The sequence below is a fragment of the Mauremys mutica genome, chromosome 1, assembly GCF_020497125.1.
Source record: "Mauremys mutica isolate MM-2020 ecotype Southern chromosome 1, ASM2049712v1, whole genome shotgun sequence".
NCBI classification, from domain to species: domain Eukaryota; kingdom Metazoa; phylum Chordata; order Testudines; family Geoemydidae; genus Mauremys; species Mauremys mutica.
The window spans coordinates 295,991,874-296,009,243 of NC_059072.1; the positions used below are offsets into that span (position 1 = coordinate 295,991,874).

General features: G+C 45.8%; 1 protein-coding gene across 2 annotated transcripts in view; it reads right to left on the reverse strand.

The window, feature by feature from the left end:
- Nucleotides 1-17,370, reverse strand: part of TDRD3 (tudor domain containing 3) — a 271,154-nt gene that overhangs the window by 160,282 nt on the left and 93,502 nt on the right. The window contains exon 3 of one of the 2 annotated variants that reach the window (XM_045012123.1): nt 8,894-8,959. In XM_045012123.1, the coding sequence (XP_044868058.1) occupies nt 8,894-8,959 (66 nt within the window). The remainder of the gene's footprint in view (nt 1-8,893; nt 8,960-17,370) is intronic. The other variant, XM_045012124.1, reaches the window with a different exon arrangement.

Below are 17,370 nucleotides of genomic sequence, written 5' to 3' on the forward strand. Positions count from 1 at the left end.
GGTATCTTAACTGTGAATAATTCTTAAGATTTAAATCTGCAAATCTCTGTGTCTGGGCACTCACATTAGTTATTTTACAAAAAAAGTCATTTCCCAAGGAAGATTAGATTAATTAGAAATGCATGTATTCAATATGCAGACAGTTACAGCTGATCTGAAAATACTTTCCAAAATAATCTAGAACCTTTTAATCATGTGTTAAATTCAAAGAAGAAAGTAAAAGTGGCACTCCTCCCATAAATAACTTGAAATGTACTTTCTGATTTTTTTTCTCAAGTTCCTCTCAGTCACAAATTACTGGTTATGGCTTGGAGAGAATCCCAAGCAGCAAGTATTGTTGAATCACAACAACCAGGCTTACTTATAAAATATGCCATTTTTACATGATCTCATGTGCTTTTGCAGTGTTTGAATAATTTATGGTATATCCCACAGAAGAAATAAATACTAAAAAGACTGAAGAGGTTGTCAGATCTGCTGCATATCAGGTGATTTTAATTACTCAAATATTGTTCAGTTTAGAAAATAAACTTATTGAGAATGGTACCTGTTGATCTGGGCCTGTGACTCAGAAACAAAGCAATATCCAGACAAAAAGTTCTCCTCAGTATTCATTATCTCATTACCTCAGAAAATCACTTACCTCTCTTTGGAACAGACTATAGGGAACTACCAGGAAAATAAATCCCAGCCCTAACATTATTTAAATAAATAAAGTTTGCTACAAAAATTGAAAGGAATTGATCATAATCAAAACTGCACAAAAAAACTCCACAGATTTCAGACTCCCTAGCCTCACCTAAGGAAGTTCAAATCTCTAAACCTAAAGAAATTCTAATGGTCACATCTTTAACAATGTGTGCCCATTTTTCAGACCTTTCTCCTCCTATCCAACATATCAGAGTTTGAGTTCCACGTGTTAGTGATGTTCAGTTTGTGTAAGAAACACCTCCCTCCCTCTCTCTGAAATCTTCCGTCTTCTTTATCTCTCATACCCTTGAGCAGGAAGACCAATCAGCAGGAGTGGTTTTGGTCCCAGCCGACTAAGAACTAATCTGGAAAAGGAGTCCTCTGGATCAAAGCTTCTTACCATAAAGGCTGCGCAGGCAGAGTACTGTTTCAGGAGAAATCTTTTTTCCTAGGAATTATATGAAGTATGCTAGGCTGTACATATTACCACATGAAATGCAGCAGTTACCACCTGATTACTTCTCTTTATTTGCCATGAATCCAGCTACTTTAAAACCTTACATAAAACAGCCTTTCTACTTTTAACAACTATATTAAACACTAAAGCTAAATATGTTTGCATCTGAAGAAGTGGGTATTCACCCACGAAAGCTCATGCTGCAAAACGTCTGTTAGTCTATAAGGTGCCACAGGATTCTTTGTTGTTAAAACAAAGAAGATGGCTCAAATACCACTTACACTCATGGAAAGAGAAGAACTGATGTTAGGTGGATGGGACCTTTAATAAACATAGTTTGGAACATTTGGTTCTACAGTCAATGAGTTCCCCAACCATTAAACTGTTTTGAATGATTAAGAACAGAAGAACGGCCATACTGGGTCGGACCAGAGGTCCATCTAGCCCAGTATCCTGTCTTCAGACAGTGGCCAATGCCAGGTGCCCCAGAGGGAATGAACAGAACAGGTAATCATCAAGCGATCCATCCCATGTTGCCCATTCCAGGATTGCAAAGCACAGCATGCAACTCCTACACTGCACATCTGCAGAAGCAATTTCACAAGGGAGAGTAATACTTTTTTGGTCTTCCTTAGTGGTCATATAATTGAGCCACAATGTTCTTTCCACAGAAACATATGGATTTGCTTTTAACAACTGATTCTGCTGATGAGGAAGTCAAAATTCTAGGAATAAGGTTTGTTCAAGATCATATAGTTTATCTATAACCTTCTGTGTACTTTGACTGTGTCTTTTTAGGAGAGAAGTTATGGAATGGTAATAGAGTTCTTAATTAATAGCTCGTCTTAATTAGCCTCTTAGAGTTGGCATGGCAACTTCCACCTTTTCATGTTCTCTGTAGGTATATATATCTTATCACTATATGTTCCATTCTATGCATCTGATGAAGTGGGCTGTAGCCCACAAAAGCTTATGCTCTAATAAATTTGTTAGTCTATAAGGTGCCACAAGTACTCCTCCACTGTTATCAGACAGGATCAGGGTGTGTTGTAGGGGGAGCTTAATAATGAGAGGACTTTCCCTAGTTACTGCTTAGGCCAGGGCATGGCTCTTTTGGTTTATGCCAACAATCCTATATTTTAGGGGACGTTCCTTATTTAAATAAAAAGTGGCCTCTCTCTTACTTACTCAGTATAGGACACCTTTTATTCTGTATTTCAACTAGGGTGTGGTGCTGCCAGAGTGGTATAGAGCATTGCTCCTGCACCTGGATTCCAAGACAGAACAGCACTCCACTTTGCCAAGTGCTGCTGGTTGGTAACTTGCCAGATGCACATTTTTGCAATGTCACTCAAATTTGGCCCTCCCACCCTGCTGAAAGTTGCCCCTTCCACCCTGCTGAAAGTTGTTCCTCCCACTGAAATTTGGAATGGTGTCCCCGGCTAGTTACAGCCAAGCCTCCCAGAGATGCACTGCACTGCAGCAGGCAAACACTACCAACTTCAGCCTCTGACAACTCCAGGCACCTGTGCAGAACCTGAACAGAAGCCACAGCGGCTGGCCAGTGCCTGAGGCCCTGGATTCTGTGCAGCACCCAGAGCTGAAGACAGAGAACTCTTAAAAAGAGCAAGGGAGAAGGTACTCAACCTCAGAGGCTCAAGTCTAGACTGGGAACATCTGAGGTCGGTCCCGTATTTCTGAAATACAGTGTTGGCAACTGTAGCTCACAGTGAGATAATTCTCAGAACCCAATTATGTTCAAGTGTCTTCCATTTTGTGGAAGGTCAGGGGTTCTCAAACTTCATTGCACCGCACCCCCCTTCTGAAAAAAATTACTAAATGACCCCAGGAGGGGGGACCAAAGCCTGAGCCTGCCCAACCCCTGCCATCGTGGGGGGAGGAGACCAAAGCCCGAGCCCTGCCGCCCAGGGCGGGGGAGGGGGGCAAAGCCTGAGCCCACTGCCTCAGATGTAGGGGCCAAAGCTGAACCCCAAGAGCTTCAGCCCCAGGTTGGGGGCCTATAACCCGGAGCTCAGGCTTCAGCCCCAGGCCCCAGCAAGTTTAACACCAGTTTTGGTGACCCCATTAAAACTGGGTCACGGTCCACTTTGGGGGTCACAACACAGTTTAAGAACCAGTAGGTTAGTTGATTTGTGCTCCCTCTACTGGGGGCTCTGTCTTCAGCAACAGAACAAAAACACAGTACATTTCCAGGCATGGTTATTTTTTTCTTTTTAATTCTTACAACAGAGGTAGGTAAGAAAAATCTAAAATAGTCAAGCTGATATTTAGAATCTAAAAGATAATTCTCACCAGATAATTTTAATATCCAATTTAAGACTCAACTAACAAAGATATACCTATAGAAATTGACATTCCTGAGTCTCCTGATGCTCTGGCTATGTCTACCCGAGAGAGCTTACAGCGGCACAGCTGTACCAATGCAACTGCACCACTTTAAGATCTCTTGTGTAGCCATTATACGCTGACAGGAGAGAGTTCTCCCGTCGACATAATTAAGCCACCTCCAACAAGCAGCAGTAGCTATGTCGGCGGGAGAAACTCTCCCACCAACATAGCACTGCACACACTACCACTTATGCCACTAAACTTATGTGGGTCGGGGGGCTGTTTTTTTCACACCCCTGAGCGACATATGTTTTGCTGACATAAGTGTTAGTGTACATATGGCCTCAGTGACAACTCAGAATACGTCAGTTCTGGACTCAAAAGGTCACACATTACCCCAACATGATCTGATTTTTAGATTAACCTCTTATATTGCCCCCAGATTTCTATGCTCAGTTTGCAAGCAGTGAAGTGAGATTTACTACACTCTTCCTCTTATGTGCTCCTCTCCGAGCAGATCAACTCAGCATAGCGTGACAGAGGAACATATTAACAGGAAAAGATGAATAAACAAACCAAAAAAGGCAAAAAAAACAGGAGAGAGAAAATGAAAGCCAAACAATAGGTTGATAAAAATAATTAAAAGAGTTCATTAATCTCTTAAATGCTCTGTGAATGTTCAACGTACATTAGACAAATTATCTGCCATACAAACCCTATTGGATAGATATCAATATCATTATGTACTAAGTTTTGCACACAGGGCAATAAATGCCTCAAAGTGTGAATCACATCCCTCAAGTGCACATAATGTAGCAATATAAATTAGATTATGACTGAGGGATAACAACAAATTTATAAGAGAGCTTTGGAATTTAAACTAAGGGTGCTGAACTCTTTTTTCACCTCCCCAAGCAGAAGCTTTAAAGTACAGTTCACTGTTTTTCTCCATGCAATCTTACAAAGTATATTTGTATTTCTTGGCAATTTCTTCCTGTAACAGCTGGTCATTACTATCTCTGTTACTCCTAACGCACCTATCACCATGGCATCCAAAGGCAGAGCCCTTTGTGAAATACAGTCTTGGGAAAACGCATGACAGAGCTGCATTCTCTAATCTGTTCTGAGATGGCAGTAAAAATAGAATTGAGTGGTGACCAGGACAACTAGATTAATAACTAAGTTTTCAGTATGCAAATATATTTCTTAGAGAGAATGGCCTTCATATTTTGAACTAATGAGGTCATGGTAACAAATATTTCAGCAAGCATTTTCTTTGAGGGTAAAGCCCTGAAGCAGATGACAAGTACGATTACCTGATCTACTCTCAGCGATCAGTGAAAACTAAAACACCTACCCTTCAAGTAATCCATAAGAGTGTAATAAGAGGTTAGAAAATTATAACACTTAAATCATTTTAGAAATTAAATCAATTCTCGAAGCTGTGCGTTTGCCAGGGTCTGGTGGATATCACATGAGAAAAAAACCAAAAACCCAGTGATACTTCAACACTGATCTGGGGTGCAACTATGTTGAGTAGAGGAAGCCTAAAGTATTTTATTCCTTTTCACGCTAATTTCTCAGTATGACAAAAGCCCAGGACGGAGGACAGCCCTGCCGAACCCAGCGTCCTCCTTCGTCTGGGAGACGATAGCATAATGCGAGGTGAATGTGTGAACCAAAGACCACATGGCAGCCCTACAAATGTCCTCGATGGGGATGTGGGCCACGAAGACAGCCGACAAGGCCTACACCCAAGTCAAGTGTGCCCTCACAATGGGGGGGGGACACCCACCAGCTCATAAGAAGAACGGATGCAGAAAGTGATCCAATTGGAAAGTCGCTGGGTGAAAATCAGCTGGCCCCCGCGCACTCAGCTGAGGCGACGAACAGTTGCAAGGACTTCCTGAATGCCTTAGTCCGCTCAAGGTAGAAAGCCAGAGCCCACCACACATCGAGCCCACCACACATGGAGACAGCGCTCCTCACTAGACGCATGGGGCTTGTGGCATAGGACCAGTAGAAAAATGTCCTGACCCATGTGGTAGGCAGAGACCACCTTCAGGAGGAAGGGGGGGTGCGGGCAGAGCTGGACCTTGTCGTTATGAAAGACCGTGTATGGCGGATTGGAGGTCAGGGCCCTGAGCTCTGAGACTCACCTGGCCGACGTGAATGCAACCAGAAAGGCCACCTTCCACAAGAGGTGAGAGCAGGAGCACATCACCAGCAGTTCAAATGGGGGCCCCGTGAGACAAGCCAACACCAGGTTTAGGTCCCACTGTGGGACTGGGGGGTCTAGAATATGGAAAAAGACTGTCCAAACCCTTAAGGAACCGGCCAGTCATAGCATGGGAAAAGACCGTGTGCCCTTGCACCAGCAGATGGAAGGCCGATATGGCTGCCAGGTGCACCCTGACCAACAAGGGCGCCAGACCTGGGTCCTCAGGTGGAAGAGTTAATCAAGGATAAGCTGGATCAGGGCCGTCACTGGGGAGACACCCTGGTCCGCCGCCCACCTACAAAACCAGGACCACTTCACCAAACAAGCGCGGCGAGTGGAAGGCCATCTACTTTTGAGGAGGACGCGCTGAACCTGGTCCGAGCACGTCCTTTCCTCTCCACCTAACCATTGAGCAGCCACGTCATAAGTTGAAGAGCCGCTAGATTGGGATGGAGGAGGCGGCCCTGGTCCTGTGAAAGCAGGTCCGGGCAGAGTGGCAACGGCCATGGCGGAGCTACTGCCAGTCCCGTGAGGGTCCTGTACCAGTGCTGCCTGGGACACGCCAGGGCAAGCAGGAGGACCTGTGCCTTGTCCAACTTTATCTTCTCCAGGACTCTGCTGATTAGGGGGAACAGGGGAAAGGTGTAGAGAAGCCAGACTGACCAGGACAGGAGAAAGGCATCAGAGATAGCACCCCTCCCCAGGCGCCCCCTGGAGCAGAACCAGGAGCATCGTCGGTTCTGCTGAGTTGCAAATAGGTCGACCTGAGGAGTTCTCCACCTTTGGAAAAGCCGGTGGGCCACTTCCGGGTGGAGGGACCACTCGTGTTGCAACGAAAAATCTCTATTCAAGCGATCCACCCTCTCATTCCGGGCGCCCAGTAGGTGGAAGGCCTTCAGGTGGATGTCATGGGCTATACAGAAGTCCCACAACCTGAGGGCTTCGCGGCAGAGGATCGATCCTCACCTTGCTGTTGATATAGAACATCGAGGCCATGTTGTCCTCGCTACCTTGCCCTCCAGGTGCGAGCAGAAAGCCATACACGCCAGCCGCACCACCCTGAGCTCCTTGACACTTATATTTAGGATCAGGTCTGGAGCCAATCACAGGCCTTGGGTCTGACGATTCCCCACATGGGCCCCCCACCCCAGCTCCGAAGCATCAGACACCAGCTCCAACGACAGGACCCTGTCCCTGAACAGGATACCTTGGAGCACGTTGTTTGGGGCAGACCACCACCATAGGGAGGCAATCACAGCGTCCGGCACAGTGAGGACCTTGTCCATCGTGTCCATAGCCTGGGAGAACTTCGAGGCCAACCAGAGCTGGAGGGGCCTCATCCTGAGTCTGGTGTGATGGACCATGTACGTGCATTCCGACATGTGACCCAAGAGTTGCAAGCAAACCCTGTCTGTTGTCACTGGGAACCATGTGATCGAATCAATGAGACCTTTCAGGGTCTCGAACCTGTCTGGCGGGAGAGAGGCCCTGGCCAACACTGCATCCAGGAGCGCCCCGATAAACGCTGGACTGGGACTAACGTAGACTTGGTGGTGTTTACCAACAGGCCCAAGGCGGTGCACGTGGACAGGAGGAGCACCATGTGATCCTTCACCTGCGACCTGGAGGGCTTCAGGTGTGGAAGGCATCCAGACATCCGGAAAGGCCTGTTCCAAAGGGGCTGGGCTACTCTTCTCAGCTTGAGTCAGAGGCCTGGGGCCCGGTGGGGATTGAGGACTGCCCAACATGGACCTAGCCTCTGTCCCAGATTTCCCTCGGTGCCGCTGCGAAGAGAGAGTCTTCCTGGCCCCCTGGGCATGCCCTGTGGACGGGGAGCAGTGCCATCTGGTGGTACGGGAGGATTGCCGCGTACCGATGCCCCTGTCCCAGGTACTGGTATGGAGCGGCGTGCCGGGGTCGGGGTCAGTGCCGACTCCATTAGGATGGCCCAGAGCCTAATGTCCCTTTCTCTTTTGGTCCGAGGCTTAAACGACTAGCAAATCTTGCACCTTTCGCTGACATGGGTTTCTCCGAAGCAGCGCAAACAGTCTGCGTGCAGGTCACTTCTTGGCATAGAATGCCTGCACGACTTAAACCCCGAGATGCCCCAGCCCGGGCTCACCAACTAACTAAACTAAACTAAACAGCTAACTAATTACAGGTACTAACACTTAACAAACGAACAGTTCTAGGGCCAAGCCAAGCTACAGCAAAGCTGGAGCAGAGCAGTTCCAACGCACCTTCACTGGCTGCAAGAAGGAACTGAGGGTGGGGGGAGCACAGAGCTCCCCTTATACTGCGCCAGGCAGGCGCCACTCCAGAGGGCACCGGGAGCATTCCCCCGTGCAGGTACTGCTAGGGGAAAAACTTCCAGCACCAGTGCACATGGCGAGCACGCACACCTACTGTGGAATACACATGAGCAATCACTCGAAGAACCCTTTTACAGAGAAAGCTTGTTTATTTAAATAATTAAGAGCTACATGCACAAAAAGCACAGTTTGGTTCAAAACTCAAATCTACTCTGCAATACAAAATGTCTCAAATCACCTTTTTACTGTTTATTATCAGAGTTGCTTCTGTTACGGTTTCCCTTCACTAATGTTAGCACTACATTTGTCATGGTTTCAGACAGATAGCAGAGCACCAATCGATGATCAAATCCACACAATGGATGGCCATCTCATCTCTCTGCAACCTTACTGAAAACAAACCTGTTTTTACTTGGTTCAGCAACTAAGTGCTAATGAAAAATGTTTCCACAAACCTTCCCCATTAGCAACAGTCAGTCAAAACGTAGAAGTCAAAAGTAACTATTTGCATTGAAAACTACTACCAATTATAAACAAAAACAGGAGTAAAATTAAGTATGAGGACTAAGCACACAGAACCCCAAGTTATATAAATTAATCAGATTTCCATTTATTTAACTGGCTGAAGAGCCTGTGCTCAAAAAACACAGACAGAGTGGCTTACACTTTTCAAAATTTCCAAAACTTGTAAATGAAATATACGTATGCACTAAAAAAAAACCATACTTACTATCCAGATACAGTATTTAGATATTTATGAAGTAATGTGAGCCAGAATACGCAAATAGGACGAAACATATTGCTATTATCAAGAAGTCAAAATGGATGGAGGAAGATAAATTAGTAACTCATATTCTTGGGTACCTTTTCCACCTTTCCACCATTGATGTCACTGGGGAGGAATTTCTTGCCAATAGTTCTTAAATCTGTCTGAAATCAAAATAGAGGATAACAAAATTTCAATTTAAATATATTATCCCAAATATGCTTTGTTAAATACAGTAGCAGAAACAGGCTACATTTTCCAATATTACACACGATACTTTTAGCTTGCACATTATGTGTTACATTTACCAGTAAGTACACATCTGATAAGAAAAGAAGTTCTAGAATTTAATTAGTACAGAGTTATGAAGATAGTTATTTTAAATGCATATTCTTCTTATGAACTCATTATTCTAGACTGCTTTTCAAAAATTGTTAAAATGTTTAAGTTGCATATTTTTTCTCATGTATTAAGTAACACTAATCATTAAACACATTAATAGAAGTCATTTAGACATTTAACATACGTTTCTTTCTTCCTCTCTTCACACTTTTTAAAAGACCAATTTCCAGTTGTATGTCTTTCAAATCACTCAAAATTTGTGGATGATTTTCACAATTATATCTAGACAGAGTTTACATCATATCTACATTAAGGAATTAAATACTGTTGAGTTTAAATGACTGCTTATTTTGTGATTGAGCCAAGTAGCTAATCAGTATTATCCCATTCAAGAGACATGTGACAGAGACATCAAAAATTAGAGGAAAAGCAATCATATGATCAAGGAAGCAACTGGACCACAAGCACTCGCAACAGGCAATATAAACACAATTTAAATAAGCATTTCAGTTACTCTGAGTTTGGATAACAGGATGGTACTCCATGTCTAAAATCTGTACCACACAAAATTAGTGGAAATTAATCTAAATCTTACCAAGCTTCTTGTATGACTTGTTACTGCAGCTACATGTTACAAGGAAAAACAAGAGTGCAGCCTAGATTAAGGGCATCTAAGGGTTTATCTCCACAAGGACTTAGTGTGCAGCATGCCAGGGTGAATGCATGGCATACTACCCTGCCACGCACTAAGTCATGGGACTCTGCTACAGTGCACTAAAAATTCTGTCATGCACTTTGACATACTCTTTTTGACACTTTTTGCATGTGGTAGCAAAGTCCACAGACGACTTAGTATGCAGCAAGCTAGTGAGCTGTACATTCACGCCCTAGCTTGCCATGTACTAAGTCCGGGGGCTATGGCTACATTAGCGCTTCAAAGCGCTGCCGCGGCAGCGCTTTGAAGCGCTAAGTGTAGTCAAAGCCCCAGCGCTGGGAGAAAGCTCTCCCAGCGCTGTCCGTACTCCAGCTCCCTGTGGGGAATAACGGACAGCGCTGGGAGCCGCGCTCCCAGCGCTGGGGCTTTGACTACACTGGCGCTTTGTAGCGCCGCAATTTGCAGCGCTGCAGAGGGTGTTTTTTCACACCCTGCTGCAGTGCTGCAAATTTGCAAGTGTAGCCATACCCTCAGTGTAGACAAGCTCTATATTTTTTCTATATTTCAATGCTTGAAATAAGTCTGTTGCCTTTAAAAGAAAAAGTTATGGATAATGTAAATTTCTCTGTTGAAGACAAAGCACTTCCTTATTTTATTAATGCTTCTTACACATTTTGAAAACGGCCTGTCATCTATTCATATAAACCTTATTCATCCAGAAATGTAGAATAGAATTGCTACTATTACTTGGATATTTATTTGCCCTGGTATCAGTGGGCTATTATATTATATGGGCTATTATCCCAATTCAGAACCGACAATTATTGGTTTTTAGCAGATAAAATAAAATAATCCAATGTTTTATACTTTTACTTTTACACGTATGTAATACTGAAACTATTCACACTTTATAGAATGGAAGCTGCTCACTGGTTTTACTCTAAATATCTATTAAAAAAAGTTCAACCCACTTTCTGCAGTGTAAAAATAGTCATAATACAATGTACATGAGAAAATATATTTGCTTTTGAACTTCTATACATTTTGTTGTACATGAGCCTTTCCTAATTTTAATTTTAATACACATAAGGCAGATAAGTTTTAAAGTTGAACTTGTACTAAAATTCTTAAAATTGAGTTTAAAAATATTTTATAGATATTTAAGTCAAAATTCGTTATGTTAGGGTTTTTACTGTATTCATTTCCCCAAGCTCCTTAATTGTAATAATATAATTAGGAATAACAGCCATAAAATATTGACATTAAAAATAAATTCATGCTCAATGTACTTGAAACAATATTTTGTTTTGGGTTGGGGGAATATTGGGGTGGGTTGTTTGGGTTTTTTGTTTTTTTTAGGGGTTTTTTGGGGAAGGGGAGTTTTCCCATTTTACCAGATGGCAAAAACTAATCCAACTTATTTTACAAGAATGCTCTGTGATCTACTGTACTTCTGACACTGGCTAAACTGTATTTTATAAATCACATAAATGTGTTTTGCTGCCAATGTCATGGAGGAGAAGGGGATATACCAGTTTCCTGAAGCAGACTGAAACCACGAGCTGTAACAACCATCTTCTATAAGTATCAACCTTTTTATTCTTCAATTTTTATTAGTAGGAGGGATTCCTCTACCTGAACATTCTTGCATTTTGTTTTATGATTTTTTTTAGTTTAGCAAGTGACTGACAGTGACCTTGCGCATGCGTGGTTTTGAAAACGGAACCTATAGGTGGTTTCTCAAAAATCTAAAACAGCATATGATTAAACCACCTCATTTGTCTGAAATATCTCACACATTTATATTTTATAGTTTGGGAGATGTGTGTTTAAATCTTGAAAAAATGTTATTCTCAACTAAATTTGTGTTTGCCAGTAACAAGCTATGTCATCCTGGATTGTTCTGGAAAAACTTATATAATATGGGTCCTCTGGAGATAAGAAGGCTAGTGCACGGCGGACATTGCAAAAGCAAAGGGTCCTGTCCACATTGGAGGCATGTGCTTTGGGATAGAAAACAGAGAGATGAATGGACTGATTGAGATGGAACTCTGACTCCACCTTTGGGAGGAACTTAGGGTGCAGCCTTAGAGAAAATTTGTCTTTGGAAAACATGGTAGGGGGGACCAGCCATCATGGCCACCAGCTCACTGACCCGTCTAACAGAGGTAATGGCTATCAAGAACAGTACCTTCATAGGAGAGATGAGACAGGGAGTACCATTGCCATTGGTTTGAAGGGCAGCTTCGTGAAAGCAGATCATCTTGTCCTTAAGGTCCCACTGTGGGCTTGAATACCGGGGAAAAGGTTTTGGGAAGACTTCTCGTGAAATGGTGGTAGGGTGAGTAAACACTGGAACCATCCATCGCATGGAAGAAGGCACTAAGCACTGCCAAGTGGACATGGATAGAGCTGAAGGTGAAGCCTGCCGTTTTGAACTTGAGGAGGTAATCAAGGATGATGCATATAGAAAGCTCACTCAAATTTGGTGATGGCAGCGAGCCCAAGCAGTGAAATTTTTCCATTTAACTTGGTAGCAGGCCCTCCTGCTTTGAGTAAGGATGTGGTACTCTGGGGGTAGAGCGTTCTTTGTCTATCCTCAAGCTCCATCCAAAAATCAGGCCGTGAGGTGAAATAGGTGTGGATTGGGATGCCAGACTCATCCCCGATGTTGCTTGAGAAGGTCTGGGAGTGTTTTGAGGCAGAAAGATGCCTGGGTGGAGAGTCTGAGGTGGTACAGGAACAAAAACTGATGTGGCCAATACAGGGCGATGAGTATTATGGCAACCTGGTCTAGTCAAATCTTGCGGAGGACTTGTGGTAGGAGGGGAATGGCAGGAAAGTCATAGTGGAGGTCTCCCATTCAGGACAGCAGAAGTGCATCACCTTGGGAGTCCTGCCCCAGGGCTCCCCTGGGAAATAAAGAGGCAACTTGCAGTTCTCATGAGTGGCGGAGAGTTGCGTCGTGCTGTTCCCACTCATGGTTGAGGTGGAGAGCACTGTTGAGCGGCATCAGCTATGGAATTTTGGGTACCCAGGAGGTATGTGGCCAGGAGCATGATGTGATGGCAGAGGCACCAGCTCCACAAGTGTATGGACTCTGAGCAGAGGGATGAAGACATGGCGCCCCACTGTTTGCTGATGTAGGTGACTACTGCAGTATTGTCCAAGACGAGCTGCAGGTGCTGTGATTGGATCATAGGAAGAAAGGCCTGGCAAGTTAGGCGAGCTGCTCAGAGCTCCATAATGTTGATGTGGAGTCTGGCCTCTTGTGGCACGCAAACACCCTGGGTTGCGTGATGATGTAGGTGAACCTCCCAGCCCACAAGGGAGGCATCCATTGTGATGGTGGTCTGCGGGGTGAGAGAAGTGAAGGGGGTACCAACCGTGACATTGGAAGGGTCAGCCCATGAGATGAGGCAAGCCAGAACCATTCGAGGAACCATTACCTTGGCCACCAGGTGATCTCTGAGGGTCTGTACAGGGAGAGGAGCCACTGTTGTAAACAACACATACATAGACACACACATGTGGTGTCACGTACGTGCAGACCACAATATGGGCAAACGGGGAGAGGCAATGACATACCATGATGTGAGGGGCGCAGCAGAGTTTCGTCACTAGGGTAGTCAGCGTTGTGAAGTGGTCTGGTGGAAGGAAGGCTCAAGCTGCAACTGAGTCGAATTGTGCTCCAATTAAGTTGATCATCTGCGTAGGTACGAGCACTGACTTCCACTCATTGATGCAGATGCTCAGAGAGGCTAGAGAGGACAAAGAGTGGACATAGCAGAGGTAAGCTCCTGTCGAAAGAGCACTATGAGGAACCATTCATTGAGGTAAGGGTAACACCAAGTAGCCGAGGCGGTACATGTGAGCCACCATGATCACAAAGGCCTTCATGACAACTCACGGAGCCATCAAAATGCTGAAAGGGAGGACTCAGAATTGGCAGTAGTGTTGCCCTATATGGAAATAGAGAAATCTTCGATGGGCCAGGTAGATGTCAAGAGTTGCAAACCAGGCCCCGGGTGGGAGGGAAAGGATAATAGAAGCCAGCATCACCACATGGAACTTGGATTTTCAGATAAAGGCAATGACATACCATGATGTGAGGGGTGCGGCAGAATTTCATCACTAGGGCATTCAGCGTTGCGAAGTGGTCTGGTGGAAGGAAGGCTTGAGCTGCAACTGAGTCAAGCCGTGCTCCAATTAAGTTGATCACCTGCGTAGGTACGAGCACTGACTTCCACTCATTGATGCAGATGTGCAGAGAGGCTAGAGAGTACGAAGAGTGGAGATGGCAGAAGTAAGCTCCTGTCAAGAGAGCACTATGAGCCACCATTCATTAAGGTAAGGGTAACACTAAGTAAAGATCGAGAATGGGGCGGCGCCCTTCTTGGGGATGGGGAAGTATGGGGAGTAGAAGCCTCTGCCTACATAGGAAGGTGCCATGGTCTCTATGGGCCCCTTTGCAAGAAGAGCTTCAGCCTCTTGGAGTAGACATTGAGAGTAGGGTCACCTGGGGGTATATGGGTTGGGAGGAGTTGCAGGGGAAATGAAAGAAATTCTATAGAGTATCCGTGGTGGCTAATCTCCAGTACCCAATGGTCTGTGGTAATCTTGCTCCCAATTGTGGGTGAATAAGGCAAGATGGCCTCCAAAGATGATATCTGGGTCCATGGGTGGCAACGGGGATGGTTCACATCTCCCAACCAATGCATCAAAACTGTGCCTTGGGTTGTTGGTGGGTGAGGGTTGAGGAAGTAGCCACAGCAGAGATTGCATGTCACTGATGCTGGGACCGGTGGTACTTGTGTGGGGGTTCCTGGTGCCACTGGTAGTACAGCAGGTAGGGTGCATATGACCGGGGGAGGAATTTTTGGCAATGTTGTTTGCATCATGGGGCTGGAGCATAGATCCACAGGGAGTGTAGTGTGGCCCTTGAGTCCTTTAACAAGTGAAGGGATTCGTCAGTCTTAGACTAAAATAACCTGTCCATATCAAAGGGGAGGTCCTCAATGGTCATTTGGACCTCTCAAAGGAAGCCAGAAGACTGCAGCCAGGAGTTGCAGGACATAATGCCCATCGTGAGTGAGTATGAGGCTACATCAGCCGTGTTGACAGCCTCTTGGAGGCGACCTTGGCTATGAGGCACCCTTCGCCCACTAGCGCCTGATATTGCTGCTGTTCATCTGCAGATAGCTTGTCCTTGAACTATGCTAGTCTGGCACAGGTTTTAAAGTTGTATTTGGCAAGCAGAGCCTGGTAGTTGGCGATGCAAAATTTCAACGCCGCCAAGGAGAAGACCTTCCCTACCAAAAAAGTCTACCATTTCACTGCCCAGTCTGGAGAAGTGGACTTCTGGGGGCATTGGCTGCCCTCTCTGTGGCCACGTGCACCACCACAGAGCTGGGGGGATGGGGAGGAGAAACAAAAAGTCTGCCTCCCTAGCTGGGATGAAAGAGCGCTGTTCTGATCATTTCAGTGTGGGAGTAAAGGCAGCCAGGGAGAGCCACACCGCTGTACAGACTGGAGTATGGCATTATTAATGGGAGTGCCACCCTTGTGGGTCCCTGAGACTGGAGGGTGTCAAGGAACTGGTGCTGCTGGTACTGAACCTCCTCCAGTGGGATGCTCAGATCCACTGCCACCCTTTGTAACAGGACCTGTTACAGCCTATGATCACTAGGGACAGACATGGAGACAGGAATGAGAGCTGTGTCCAAAGAGGAGGAAGTGGCTGTAGGGACCACGGAACCGGCAGTATGGGCTCGACCTCCACCTTCTCCTCAGAGCCCGATGGTGCTAGTTGAGGAGCCAGGGCAGACTGGTACGAGACCTGGGTAGGCAGGTATCATGGGTCGTATGGGTCCCAGGGTGGCCAGTGTAGCCAAGGAGTATGGGCCTGGGGGTTCATTGAGCCCTAGGAGTATTGGTACCACATTGCCAAGGCCAGGTCCTAAGCAGGAAGATAAGGCGGGTGGAAGGAAGAGTCAGTACTACACTGGATACAGGAGAGAAGATTGGTTCTTGTTCCAAAAATCCCTCAGAGTCCGAAGATGCCTCCAGTAGCAGGGGTGCCAGTGGTGCGGGGAAACCACAGTGTTGGCATGGCCCTCTCTGGCAGGAACAGGACTGGCTCGCTTGCTGAAGTAGGGACTGCATGGGTGAATGACAGGCCAGAGAGCAGCAGCAAAGACGCGTAGGGCAACTCCAGTTCTTCCATGGATAGAAAGGGCTCCAGATCACCCAGGGACATGGGAAGTGTCCTTGGAGGCAGCTGAAGATGAAGACACTCTGTGGAGCCAGCTGCAGCGAAGGTTGTGGAAGCAGCAGCAGAACAGGCGATGAGTGTGCAGGAAACGGCACAGATTGGGCAGGTACAGGGGCCACCAATCAATGCCACCACATCCCTTTTCTTCTTCGACTTACCCTACAGGCAGGGAAGCTTGGGCGCCAGTGCAACAGTGCCAGCACGCGACATTGCACCTGACCTGGCACGGCTCTGGGAGGAAACACTGCGCTTAGAAGCAGCCCTCACTGGGACTTGCTTCTAGGCCCATGAGAGTGCTTCCTACTCTCATGCCTGGGCTTCTCCAGGACCGCTGGTGCCGCCGGATCTGAGGAACAAGTAGTGCTGGGAGACATGCTCACCGCGGGTGACGGACACTGCACCATCAGTTTCAACGAGCCCAGATGCAAGTGTGCACGCGGCTTCATGGCCTCCTCTCTAAGGTGCTCAGGTGCTTCCTGAGGCGAAGTTGTTGCGCTTCCCAGGTCCACAGCAGCAAAGCCTTATAGATGGCACATTGAGCAGCAATATGAGCTTCCCCAAGGCAGTAGAGATAGCGTTGATGCTCATTGTTCATGGAGAACGAGTGAGGGCACAAAACACAGTTCTTGAACCCTGGATTGCAGGACGTAGGGGAGGGGTCAGACCCTGACCAAGGAAAACTATAAGTAACTAATTATCATAACTACGTAAACTATCTATACTAAAAAAATAATAAAGAACTACATACAACTACAGGAAAGGCTCTCTTAGCATAATCACTAAGATCGCAGAGGAACAGGAGTTCCGACTCCAGCCATGCAGTGGTAAGAGGGAACTAATCATGCTGCAGGCAGAAATCATGTGTGCTCGGCCCCCCTTGCAGCTGATAGAGAACTGCTTTCCATGCCCTTCCCAAACTCCTCCGACACATTCCTTGCAACTTCCCAGCCAATCTCAGTACCCTGTTCATTCCACCCAAAATGATAGCTAGAGTTACACAGAGCTATTAAGAACCAACACTGCCCTTCACTGTTAATTATCTTCCCACCTTGCCTTTTGTGTGTTGTTAATTGGTATTTAATAAAAACATACTCTTTGAAAGATAACCAATCTTTATGTGTCTCCTACACATGGTGGATGCTGATGGAATTAATATACCGTAGCAATCTGATCATTTGCTGAGTACAAATCATGGTCAGCAATCATCAAAATTTTCATGCAAGATGGCAACTGAACAAAGCATGGTATAGTGCTGTATAAAATGACACATTACTAGATCTCATTGTCAAAATGGTGCCTCAAAG